Source organism: Xyrauchen texanus, chromosome 9, assembly GCF_025860055.1.
Source record: "Xyrauchen texanus isolate HMW12.3.18 chromosome 9, RBS_HiC_50CHRs, whole genome shotgun sequence".
Lineage (NCBI taxonomy): Eukaryota > Metazoa > Chordata > Actinopteri > Cypriniformes > Catostomidae > Xyrauchen > Xyrauchen texanus.
The window spans coordinates 32,958,133-32,971,749 of NC_068284.1; the positions used below are offsets into that span (position 1 = coordinate 32,958,133).

The 13,617-nt window shown below is 35.1% G+C and overlaps 2 protein-coding genes across 2 annotated transcripts in view; one reads left to right on the plus strand and one right to left on the minus strand.

Moving 5' to 3' along the window:
• si:ch211-14a17.10 (nuclear factor 7, ovary) overlaps positions 1-13,617 on the plus strand; it is a 278,448-nt gene that overhangs the window by 189,514 nt on the left and 75,317 nt on the right. The gene's annotated exons all lie outside the window — the stretch shown is intronic.
• LOC127648833 (tenascin-N-like) overlaps positions 1-13,617 on the minus strand; it is a 42,507-nt gene that overhangs the window by 3,814 nt on the left and 25,076 nt on the right. Inside the window, exons 7-12 of the mRNA XM_052133606.1 lie at positions 10,620-10,883; positions 4,960-5,223; positions 2,803-3,066; positions 2,097-2,227; positions 1,485-1,623; positions 112-263 (exon numbers count right to left, since the gene is read on the minus strand). Coding sequence (XP_051989566.1) covers positions 112-263; positions 1,485-1,623; positions 2,097-2,227; positions 2,803-3,066; positions 4,960-5,223; positions 10,620-10,883 — 1,214 coding nt within the window. The remainder of the gene's footprint in view (positions 1-111; positions 264-1,484; positions 1,624-2,096; positions 2,228-2,802; positions 3,067-4,959; positions 5,224-10,619; positions 10,884-13,617) is intronic.

A 13,617-nucleotide genomic window follows, 5' to 3' on the forward strand; every position in this document is an offset into this window, starting at 1 on the left:
AAACTAAACAAACTAAATTACTCTCTTTATAAACAACACCATGCCTTCCATTTTGTGAAGTCATCTCATAATTAAATATTTTCAAGGAAAAAATAATAATGGCATACTCACAATCCAGCCCCCACCATCAGTTGTCATGTCACAGTACACCTGAATGCTTCTGCTATGGTTGTTATTAATGTAGATTGTATACACTCCGCTCTCCATGTTTCCATTCTTTAGAATCTGAATGCAGTCCATTGGGAACTGATAGGCCAGACCCACTATAAAATACAATACAATAAATGGTTTGAGAAACTTGATTTCAATAAAGCATATTAGACACACACACAATTAATAAAAACAAAATACAGAATTTGGTGATATGCTGATACAATTGGAGGAGAGTACTGTTATTTATACAAATTAATATAACTTAGCACCGGTCCTCAAATCTGATTGGCCAAGCTGTGTCAGAAGAGTGCCGAAGTTTAGTAGTACAACAGCACTATTTGTATCACGCAGCTTGTATGTGTTTGTGGCTTTCCAAACAGTGGTAGGAGACTTCGATTCATTGTTCATTTAGATTTATTTTACTGATGTGTTTAGTTAACATTTCTGTATATCAATTTTTTTCACGTCAAATGAGAAATGTTTATATTATTAGTGCTATTTTGGAGTCATTGGCTCAACTGATTTATTAAAAACATGAGTCGTTCTTCAAACAAAACAATGGAAGTGTGCAAGAACAATTAATTCACATAAAAGATTTGTTCAAAAACACTGATTATTTTACAAATGAAACACCACTAATGTGAGAACCGCTGAGAGCTAGTTTAACTGAGAATTAACTGGCCAATTTTTTAAGCTTTTCAGTAGCCTATTATTATTATTATTATTATTATTATTATTATTATTATTTTGTTGTTGTTGAACTTTTTAAAGTATAAAAGGAACATCACACTCGCAGTCGCACTATCGGTGGTCAGAATTTCAGCAAAGATGTTGAGAACAACAGGGGGTCAGAAATGAGTGACCAAAAAAAAAAGTTACAAAAATGCCCCTGAAATTCAAAATATTCTGTACCTGTTATGAATGTATCACTAACATCTTATGTAGTTCTTAATATTTTTCTCTTATACATATTGAGTTCATGTTGATTTATTTTTTAGGTAATACATTCTCAGTGTAATTATTACAATGAGCATTTGTAAATAAATGTATAAATGTATATAATATATTATATAGAAGTATGAAGTAGTATATTTTTATGTGATTAGAAAAAAATATGCCCTTAAAAAAAATTTAAATGCTGGTTAAAATCAATTCCAGGGGCAAATATTGCCCCCTAATGGAAAAGTTCATTTCTGACACCTGAACAACAGCATTCTTGCTTGTATGATATTGTTTAAAATGAATGAAGCAATTAGGGATATGGATAGAAGTTTATCAGCATAGAACTATAAAAGTTTTGGTTTATATAGACACTAATCAGCATACATTACCTGTACTAAATGTTACCTCCACCAACCTACTCCTCTTTGTACCCCTGTAGGCAATAAGGTTGACAATGTACTTTCTTCCCATTGCAAGGCCAGAGAGAGCAAATCTATTCTCTCCTGTAGTCAAAGTTTTTTCTACAGCCTATGACACAAAAACAACAAATTTAGAATTCAATGTATCCACAATTCCACATGTAGCCTAGAAACTAACAGCAATACAAAAATAGAAAAAGGATCTAAAAAGAATAACTATCAATCTCCAATTTCACTTTCACATTCTTCTTTTTATTTGTGGCAATTTACATTCTTTATGTATATCACAATCTACTGGGCAGGGAGGAGAATTTATATTAAAAAAGGACTTGAATAATTATCAGTTTCTCACACACACCTATCATATCTCTTCTGAAGATATGGATTTAACCACTGGAGTTTTATAGATTAATTTTATGCTGTATTTATGTGCTTTTTGGAGCATACGCATTTTGGCACCATGCACTTGCATTGTGAGGACATACAAAGCTATCATATATGGGATGGTATGAGGATGAGTAAATTATGAGATAATTTTAATTTTTGTGTGAACTATCCCTTTAAATTGTATGTTGAACAAACCTGCATGCTGCCATCCTCGGGCCTGTAAGTCAGGATGTAGCCATCGATTTTAGCTTGAGGAGCTTTCCATGTTATAGTAGAGGTTTGCGTCTGAACGTCAATGGCTTTGAGATTTTTGGGTGCATCAATCTCTGAGGATCAACAAACAGAGGGTTCAGTCAAATGGAATTTGTGTGGAACGTGTGATTAACTTGTTTGGAAATAATCTGAATGTGGCAATACTCAATCTTACTGATTTATGCAAACATTCATGGATTAATATAAATCTGTCCTTAAAACTATGAGGTTTAATGTTCCAGTTAATGCATAGTGAATTTATACTTCCACTTTAAATGTATAGTTTACTGAAAAATGAAAATTCTGTCATTATTTGCTTACCATGTTCCTAACTTTTATGCTGTTATTATGGTGTTTTTTGTCTTTTTCTGAGCTTTTAATCAATGCTTTAAACAAGAATAAGCTGTCGTTGTGCCATAATAAATAACAGTATGTGGTTTTGAAATGACATCAGGGTAAGGTTGAGCAAATATGACAGAATTTTTCTTTTTTGGGTGAACTATTCCTTCAAGCTCTATTTGCAGATTTAATTAAGTTATCTCCTGAGTAAAGACATTGGCAAAGACCTTTGTCATGCTTCATTTGGCATTTGGAAGCAGAAGTAGAAAGCACGAGCACAGAGCCACACTGCCTGCTTGAATCAGATAACCTGTTTCAGCTTCAGTTGAGGCTTTTCTGCTAGAGCGAGAGCCTTTCACAGCCCAGGCGTAGACTGTGTAGACAATTCCCGGCCTCAGACCAGTGAAATTGTAGGAGGTGCTGTCAGCTCCTACTTGAACCTCCTGACTGGATCCATCAATAGAGCTGTAGCTCAGCATGTAGCGATCAATGTCTGCTTCCACCTTGTCCCACGTCACCAATGCAGAGTCCTCCGTCACCTCTCTGGTTAAGAAGTTAGTAGGAGCATCTATTTCTAAAAAGCCATTTGTACAAAAAGGTTAATGTGTTATATGTATGTGTTGTAAGCATGAAGGACGAAAAGGTATTAGTGAGGATGAAAGAAAATTGGTCTACCTCCATTTTCTTTTCTGAAATTTCAGATAAAAGATACTTTTTGTTTTGTCGTGATTTAAAGGTGCTGTATCCATTTGTTAACTTCCACTAGACAATGAATTAGACCTAGGACACCTATTTCAGTGATATAAGACAGGTAGTATACAGCACCTTTAATTAAACAGACAAGAGACATCTGTATTCAAGACAGTAGATGACTCCTGGACTTAGACTAGTGAACCTGTAGGTGGTGCTGTTTACTTCTAGTCAAATGTCCAGAGCATCAACAGTACCGAAGCTTTGCCTGTACTGTACCCATTGATGTTCACACTTCTCTGGTCAAGGGGTTAGTAGGAATACGTCATTCTTAAAAGACATTTACACATTGGGTTAAAGGTGCAGTGTGTAATTTCTGTGCCACTATTGGCACCAAATGGAATTGCAAATATATTCCATTGTTCATATCTTAAAAGTAATTAGATTGTAGTAACTAATTACTTTGTAATCGAATACACCCACACTGCCTATAATACAGCTGAACATAATTCAAGATTACACACATCACTTTTAATGGACATTTCTACATTAGAGCCATGCAGAACTGGACAGTTTGTCTGTTGAAACATAAGGCTGCATGTACGAGTAGAGCACAAGTTCTCTAAATCACTGGAATTAAGGGAGTGTCATTTTTTCCCATAGGACAAGTCAAATGTGAATGAGCATCATTATTATTCTGCTCATCGGAACAAATTAGCTTATGCAAAGAACAATTTCAGGCACAGATGGCATGACCATGGACTGCTCATGGGCTGTGTGATTCATATTGCTCACAATTATAGGCAAAATAAGTGCTTTCTCAAATTAGCAAGCCTCAATTTGATTGTCTGGCTTTATGCAATTTCTGGGAATAATGTTTACTAAGTACCAGACCCCTATAAAGTAGTGCATCAGAGGACAATGTAATTGTTGGATTCGGTGAGGTTTAAACGTCTGTTCTATCAAATATTTGAAATATATTCTGTTGTGTTTGGGGTAGAGACAGATAGTAGATTTTGCCTATTAATAACTAAGGTAGTGGAAAAGGTCGATTACAGATTAATCGGCCGATAGTTTTTAAAAATGCATTCATATTTTCTTAGTCGGCATACAGGCCAAAGTACAAAATAAATAATATCCCAGATTTAGTTGATTTTTTAACCAACATCCCAAGAAAAAATAAAATAAGAAGATTGGGTGCACACTGGGGGACTTTTAATACAAAAAAGCCTGAAATACACCATGGACTCTTATTTTGAAATGAAGGAGACTTGGCACCGTTACAATGCTCTATTTGTAATATTTACCAAACTAAGCTTTTTATAGCTTATATATTACTATTATTATTCACAATATATGAAGTTTGAGACATGATGTATGTGCTGACATGGGTCGTTTTCATATAGTTGCATTTTTCTTAACCTTTTCTTAAGGTCTAACTAGTTTGGGGCACTTAATAACAATAAAATTAGAGATATTTTACCTAAACGTTAAGGACGAACAAACTGTAATTGGTTGTTTTACTTTCTCGCTTAAAAGGGCAGTTCTCAGCCAGAATACAATAAGCCTCAAAGTGGATCAAATGTTATGCTAATTGTGAAAAGTCGCTAAACAAGACAACACATAGGTTTTACATTTTTTGTTGATGTGAATTGTAAAAATTCACCTTTGAATGAACAGAAATATTTACAGCCTTATTTCTTTAAACAGATAAACTGTTAAAAAAGAGAACTCCTGTGTTAGTTTGCATGTGCTCAGGGAGATACGATTCAGAAACCTGTTTCTGCATCCGTAGAGCTCTTTTTGCTAGAGCGCAGGCCCTTGACAGCCCACACATAGATTGTGTAGACAACCCCTGGCTTCAAACCAAGGAAACTGTAGGAGGTGCTGTCAATTCCCACTTGAACCTCCTGGCTGGAGCCATCAATAGAGCTGTAGCTCAGCATGTATCCATCAACGTGTGCCTGCACCTTGTCCCATATCACCCTTGCTGTGTCCTCTGTCACCTCTTTGGCCATGAGGTTAGTAGGAGCGTCTATGTCTAAAAAGTAATTTATAAAAGCACCAATATTACTGCAAAAAAGCCATGCATGTATGGACAGTGAATCTGGGGAGATATAAGATGATGCATGTCCATGTAAATAAATGTATCGCTAAACCAGGAAAGTTGACAGTTTATCTATTTAATACTATGTCTAACATCTTATATTAATACAACTGGCTATGTATCAAAGCTGTTAAGAGCAAATACATTTTTTTTCCTATAACATATTTCCCTCTTGGATCAATATCGTTTTTTTTTTCTGTGATATTTAAAAAAAAGTTAATAACTTTAATAGAAATTTGGAAATGTGATGTGCTTATGAAAAGTGCAATTTTCTCAAATTAGTTCTCAACAGCTTGATTAAATCAGCCAGGATGTTGTGTCGGGGCATTCCAATTCATCACTAAACCACAGAGGCAGAGTAAAAAATAATACTATAATGAATTAACAAGATGTTCTACAATAGCATACTTAAAAACAAGGTTTATGCATTTAATATGTATAATTTTTATGCTGTGAATATTTTTCTTGTAAATTCATATATATGCCAACCTTACTGTTAAAATGTGATCTAACTAATCTCGTTGTACCTGTATAATAACAATAAAGAGTTTGATTGTTGACTATTTATGATAATCACGATAACAATCACATCAATGACAGTAAAAATAGTGATGACTGTAAGGGCCTGAGTACTGACCAAAATGTAAAGCAAGTACCACAGCTGTGGAAAAGCAGACCTTTTTAAGTAATCACGCAGCATTCATGACAGAATGACAAGTCATCAACGATTTAGGCTAGACAGGTAGACAAATATGCTCAGCGAGTGCTATTGGTATTAATTTAGCATCTATATTTGCTCAATATTGTGGTCTAAATACTATAAGCAAGCTATAGTAACAATTTAATGTTTCACAACTAATTGGTTATTGAGCTAATTAGCTAAACTAATTGCCATTATTGACCAATTAACAGAGATGCTACTACTCTTATATGCAATTTTAAGGCCTTTGCACATCAAATGTAAATTTTTTTTTTACTAGAATCAATGGATTCCTATGAAGCCTTTCATACCTAGCGCAAACATTTGAGCCATAAAAGCGAGTTTTTTTTACTGTGAGTGTGTCAATTTTCTTTTTTTTCACCCCACGATGGAAATTGCTCTGATCAATAAAATATGAGCTTTAGATCAAATGTCAGGTATCGCTGCAGTTACCAAAACCAGTGCTGTTTTGACCACCTATATTTAATGCTGAAGTAGCTCAAGGAAGAAATCACAAACCATGTATTTCATTTGCATCAAATGCCTTAAAAATTTAAACATTTTTGTATTTTTTTTTTTTTTTTTTTGTATGGGTTTATTTTAACATGTAAATGATATTCCTGCATCAATGCCTTTCATCCCCTTTAAAAAAAACTCTGATCTTTTGTGGATTGTATTCTATAATGCTGCATTTTTTGGCATTTGCATTTAATCCTAGTTAGCACATATACATCTCTGAAATGTCTGTTTTAGATATTTTTTCATCTATAAAGCATCACAATCTAGTTAACATCTGCTAAACTTCTTAAAAAGATCTGATTTTAAAACATTCCAAATTATAAACACACATCAATTAGACTTCTGGATGATGTGTTATGAGGGATCTTACATGAGTTTTCTTATATCTGTAATATAATAACTATTGCGCCATCTTAGCCTTTGTATCACTTTTTTAGTAAAAACTTTTACGGATCTCGAGTGTTTTTATTATTATTTGTGTTTTATTGTGGATTATATTGTGTTTTATTATATTGGTCTTTATTGTATAGACTCTTGGAGCATTTAGATGTCTTCTCATTTAGTTCGTAACATCCAGGGTTTGAGCAAATGTATAATACAAGTAGTGTATGTGGCATTAAGTCACAGTCAGTATTGTTTCAATTGACAGCTTTTGTTTTAATAGTCATTATGTGTGTGCATTAGTGATTTTAAACAAAACATGACACAAACACTATATATACAGTATGCGTGGCAGTGGCATATATGCAGGTGAATTGCAACAGTTTTTGAGTGTGTCTTGAATTTTTCCTTCATGTTAAGGAAATCAATAAACTACTCTAATCTCGTCAATACTGATGTAGCTTGTAGAGAGTTGTGTTTTATTTTTCAAATGGCTTGCTGGAGAACTCGCTTGCTTGTCTTTCGTACTGTGATTAGGGCTGGGCGTTACGTCTTAAAAAAATTATATCTCGATATTTTTCAGCCTATTGACGATATTCAATATACGTATATCTCAATAATTATGTATTTGCTCTAAAATTGCTCAAATGTGTGTTTTCTTTTTATTTATTGATTTTTTTTTATCAGAGGAACCATCATTTCATCCAAACATTAAAATATTTTAAAGACATGAACTAAAAATCGAATAATTTGTTTTTCATTAAATAAACACAAGGAAGAATTAAATTCAATTTCAACCCAGTTGAACATTGCATAATACAAAATTATTACTGTGGAACATGTCAGTTTGATTATTAAAATATAATGCTGAATTATCATTATTATTCCGATTATTAGATTTGTGTTATACAAAAGTAATATATTTATGTCCTGTTTACTTCACTGTCAACTGGGGGCTTTTATTTTGACACCATACGTCCTGTCATATTTACTTCAACTTCACAAGGAGCTTTTATTGTGACACAGAAAAGGCAGTGTGTATTTTACAGTTTACAAATGTTCTGCATTTCCTGAAATGTTGTAATCTCCTTCTTTTCTATTATTCTGTGCCACATTTGTGGATTTGTATAATAATTTGTAATCTAATTTCCAAATCTAATGTTTGGAATTGAATGAATGCTTGAACCTGCATTACTTTGATTTCACAATGCGCATCACTGGTTTGTTCTGAATTACACACAAAAAAGTTTTTTTTACACTTTGTCACTTCTGTTCCCTCAAAAACCCCACAGATAAGTGCATACATTCTCCACAATGTAATTACACAAGAGAAATGCACAATGAGGCTTACACTGTAGTTAAAGATTTCTAATACTTCTAATGCTATTCAGACACTGTAATGTGGACAGTCAAAAATGGTCATGGTAACCTAACAGAGGATATGCATGGATAGGATTGTTATATACCCAAGTGCTTCTGTTTAGGTTGTGTTTTCTGACTCTGACTGTGAGCTGGTAATGTACTTAGACCATCTGGTTTATCAACTGGTCATATTTATCTGTCTTATATCACAGTCTTTTGTAGGTTAATAATCACATATGACCAACTTGCCATTTTGATGATATTTTGTTTAATTGTGCTGCCTTGAAGCATTGTGAAATTAGTCTACTGTTGCACTCTTTATGAAACTTAATGGCCAAATGAAAGCACATTAAAATCTTCGCGATATTCACGATATTGATCAATTTTACATAGTCAGTAAAATTATCTTGATTATATTGTTAATATTCTATATATCACCCAGCCCTAATTGTGATTACACAGTTGTTTACAATTGAATTTGTGAAGTAGTTCTTCTTCTCATCCATAATGAGCGCAGGGCAGACTAGCTGAAAGGTGCTTTGCGCCACCTACCATACCGGAGTGAAATTGCTTGTTGATTATTGTCACCTATTGTAAAGCTGTGAATGCGCTAATGACGATGATTCACCTATCTTGTGAATGGGTCATTCGTCTGCAAATTGTTTTGCATTATAGTTTCACTTTTAGTATTAACTAATAAATATTGTGTAGTACTATGTACCTGTAAGTGGTTTTGCCTTAACATTTAGGCCCTATAGCTCAACCACATTAGTTTTCTTAAAAAAAATAGTTATTTGTTTTGTTTAATTTATCAAGGCTAATCTAAAATTTTGGTTCCCGCTTTTCATTAAGTGAAGTCTCAAATATTCCATAGATCTCCCCACATATATTGACAGACACATATGTTATTATTACAAGTCTTTGAGGTGACACAAGCGGTACAAATCTTGAAGAACTTCAGATTGTGAAATACAAATAATACTATCTGTGAAGCATTCTGCAATTTGAGGTTATGAGTAAGTTTTTTTATACTTTGTCTCTTCTGTTACCTCAAACACCCCACAGATAAATGCATACATTCTCCACAATGTAATTACACAAGAGAAATGCACAATGAGGCTTACACTATAGTTCTAATACTAATAGTGCTATTCAGACACTGTAATGTGGACAGTCAAAAATGTTCATGGTAACCTAACAGAGGATACGCATGGATAGGATTGTTATATATCCAAGTGCTTCTGTTTAGGTTGTGTTTTCTGTCTCTGACCATCAGCTGGTAATGTATTTAGACCATCTGGTTTATCGTCTAAAGCCGCATTTGCAAGAGAAATACCTCTATGTATCTCTGTTACTCACTAACTTGACATTCTGTGGAGACATCTCCTGATTACAGGGCTGGCAATAATATGGAAATAAAAAACATAAAAAACAATCCCCACAAATTCGGGGACTGAAGACACTAGCCAACATCATAACTCCAGTTACAATAGACTGTAGACATTACTCATATGGTCAAATTGCAATACAATAGAGATTTAATGTAGGGGCGGCTCAGGTGGTAGAGCGGGTCGGCCACTAATCGCAGGGTTGGCCGTTTGATTCCCGGCCCACATGACTCCACGTGCCGAAGTGTCCTTGGGCAAGACACTGAACACCAAATTACTTCCAATGGCAGTCTAGTGCCTTGCATGGCAGCTCTGCCATCATTGGTGTATGAATGTGTGTGTGAATGGGTGAATGAGACGCAATGTAAAGCATTTGAATAACGCTAAGGTTAAAAAGGTGCTATATAAGTGCAGACCATTTACCATGTGACTTACATTCTTTGTCATCTATTTATTTTCTGCAGTGACTGTATCTCTGCTGAAAACACAAACAGCTTAAACACTAAGTTGGTTTGCTGGTCTTAGCTGTTCTCCTAGACAAGCAGTTCCAGTCAGGCTGGTCAGGTTTGCTGGTTTTAGATGAGTTTGTGGACTTGTCAGCTGGTCAGTCTGGGAGACTATCTAGACCATGTTAAACCAGTTAGGACCAGCAAACTTGATTACGCTGTTTTTTGTTGTTGTTGTTTGTTTGTTTGTTTGGTTGGTTGGTTTTTACAATAGGGATGCTGAAAAAAGGCTTGTTAAGATTGCATTGTCAGAAAGAAGCAAATCACTTTCAAAATAAATAAATTCAAGCTTAGAAGGAAATTCATGGGGAAAACAATGAACATATAAGAATGAGAATGCCACTCTTCCATCAATTGAAATGCTAGACAGCTCAAAGCATAGTGGTAGGATCCCTTGAGTAAACACTTGAGATGAGGAAATAAAAACAGTGAGGGAAAAGCCCAACATCCTCATCCAGAAGGTGAACAGCTTACCCGTCTCGGCCTCAGTCATGCTCTTCCTGCTTGATTGAGACCCCTTATAAGCCCAGAGGTAAACTGTGTACAGGACACCTGGCTTCAGAGAGGTCAGCTGGTATGAGATAGCATCTGCTCCCACTTTCACCTCTTGGCTGGTGCCATCAGCAGAGCTATAGGTCAGAATATAGCCATCAATCTCAGCCTGAACACCATCCCATGTCACAGTTGCAGAGTTCTCTGTCACCTCCCTGGTGATCAGATTGGTTGGGGCATCAATGTCTGTAGGATAGTTTAATTTATACATCGGTTAGTTCCAGTCCTCTAATCTGATTGAACAAGAAGCATTGCAAGAGTGCTGATACATAGGCCTAGTGTTGTCAAAAATACCGTCAACATTTTTTTTACGATACCAGAATTTCTGAAGGTACCGGAGTACAGAGTACCGGGTCAACCTGGTACCCATGCAGAGTCGGAATTTTCAAACGCTCACAACAAGCAAAAGATGGCTACAAGCAAAGTAGCTGCTTCTGCGGAGGCTCAACTGAATCTTGCCGAAAAAGTGGAAAAAGCCAGGTTTGGAAATTCTTTGGATTTGAGGCTGATGAAAAGGGAAACATCATAGATAATAAAGCACCTGAAAGACAGACACTGGGATTTATACAAGCAACTAAAGCAGGTGAGTTTAAAAGCATATTATCATTTGCATTAGGGCTGAAACGATTAGTCGACATTATCGACAACGTCAAAAATAAACCGTTTTTGACAAATATTTGTTGTCGAATAGTCGTTTGATCTCATTTAACGTAACATGAAATCACATTAAACTGTAATGATGAAGCGCAAGAGTAGCACTGCAGATCACGCCTGACTGAGGAGATGAATAATTACACAGATCACAGTCCAGATGCACTCTAAACTTTCACAGCTTCATCTTATGTAGATTCCAAAGTATTAGGGAATTCTAAAAAAATGTAAATAAGTCAATTCAGAAGCCCTCTCGTTGTGGAATAAGTGGAGCCGGAGCTCTTTAAAGGAAATATCCCGGCATTACATCTTAAATGCAGTTATATTTAATGCGTTATAGCTTAATTAAAGTTCAAATAATACAGAAGCAGATCATGTTAATAACTATAAACTCAGAAACTGGCATTTCTCTGTGTGGTCGGTGCCTCTTCTATGAGTTGCGCGAATGTCCTGATCTAAGGGGGAGAGATTGAAACTGCACCCGGCTGAGAGAGACTCTGCCTCGGGGACGCTCATCCCTCGAGCGCGGGCACTTAATGCAGCTAGATTGGAATGTGATGGCTCACAACTTATGTAATTATAATATATGTCACTGTGCATTTCTTTCACTTTTGAAGAAAATTGGCAATATGCAGCTTTATTAATATGAGAGCACTTTGCACATTAGTTTGGAAATAGTTTTTTATTAATTCTATTGTATGCTTGTTTATTTTAGTACTTGGTAAAAACTTGTAGTAAAAGTTGCAAAAGTTGAAGCAAATCTTATATAAGTGTTCAAAAATGCTTTAAGCATACATTGTACAGTTTTGTTATAATTCAAATATAATATATTTAACTTAAAGTGTTGCTCAATGGCATATTTTTGTTATTAAAAGAGTGTTGTTCAGTAACCTGTTTTTGTGTTTTGCTTTGGTAACCGAAAATGGTCTCGAGTACCGTGAAATTTCACTGGTATTGGTACGGACTACTGAAATTTTGGTACCATAACAACGCTACCAAGGCCATGTCCACAATAACATGTTTTAGTTTGAAGACACGTTGATTTTACAACTTTACACCTCTCAACCACACTGGAACAGCATTTTCTTCCACTGAAAAAACAGAGACTTTCAAAAAACATTTTCATAACCGTATACTCTGGAAAATGGTAACATAAGTAAAATGAAAACAGAAAAGGATGACATTAGGAAACTGAAAGCAGAGTTTTAAAACAAACCGATTTTGTTGCCTTTACAGTGTTTTCGTCATGGAAAGCAGACCTTCGAAAATGCTCTCCAGAATCTCTTATTCTGGAGAAAGGTGACTTTAGGAAACTGAAAACTTAAACGGATAAGATGCCATATCGACACTAATATCTTTTCATTTGGAAACACATTGATTCTGCTCTCGAAAATGCTCTCCATAACATATACTCTGGAAAACGGTGACGTTAGAAAACTGAAAACAGAAAACAATGATGTTAGGAAACAAAAAAGATAGTTTCAAACTTAAATGGATTAGTGTGGACTAATCCACAGTGGAACAGCATTTTCCTCCACAAAAAAACTAACTTTCAAAACATTTCAGGCTTGGAAAAAAAAGCTCTCTAGTAGCGCATACTTTGGAAAACGATGACATTAGGAAACTGAAAACGGTTGTCAAATGAAATGGATTAGTGTGGACGTGGCCTTAGTATAACAGTACTGACACTTCACTTTTTATATTACTCCTCTTGTCTTTTGTCAGAGCATTCCAGACAGGCTGTCAGTGGCTTTGTTTGGAGCTATTTTCGTTAGCGGAGCAAAATTAGAGAAAATGACTGGCCATATTGTGTCCAAATTGTAAGTTACTCGATATTAAATATTTGTTTTTAGAACTGTTGTGTAAAATTGTTGCAAAAATATGTGCCTATGGCCAAATCACAATTCTGATGATATTCAGTACAACATCAATATTTCCCATTCCTTGTGTAATATTGCTTAAGACATTCAGATATAAAATGCAACACTGCTTCATCTTTAATTGAACTGAGGTCTTAACATCTATTCCTTTCTAACTTTGAGTAGAATACACTGTATGCATGTGAACGATGAATAACTGCAGGAACAAGATGCTGTTGAGATTTTTATATAAATATCAGGCTTATGGATTTGCAATTATCAAGACACGAAGAACTGAGGATGTGCAGGGGGTCATTTAGGCAGTGCAATATGCTTTTGTGAGAGCTTCCACTGGAACTAAGAGAGTTCCTATGCAATGCAATAGAGGAAGTGAAAAAATAAGGAAAAGT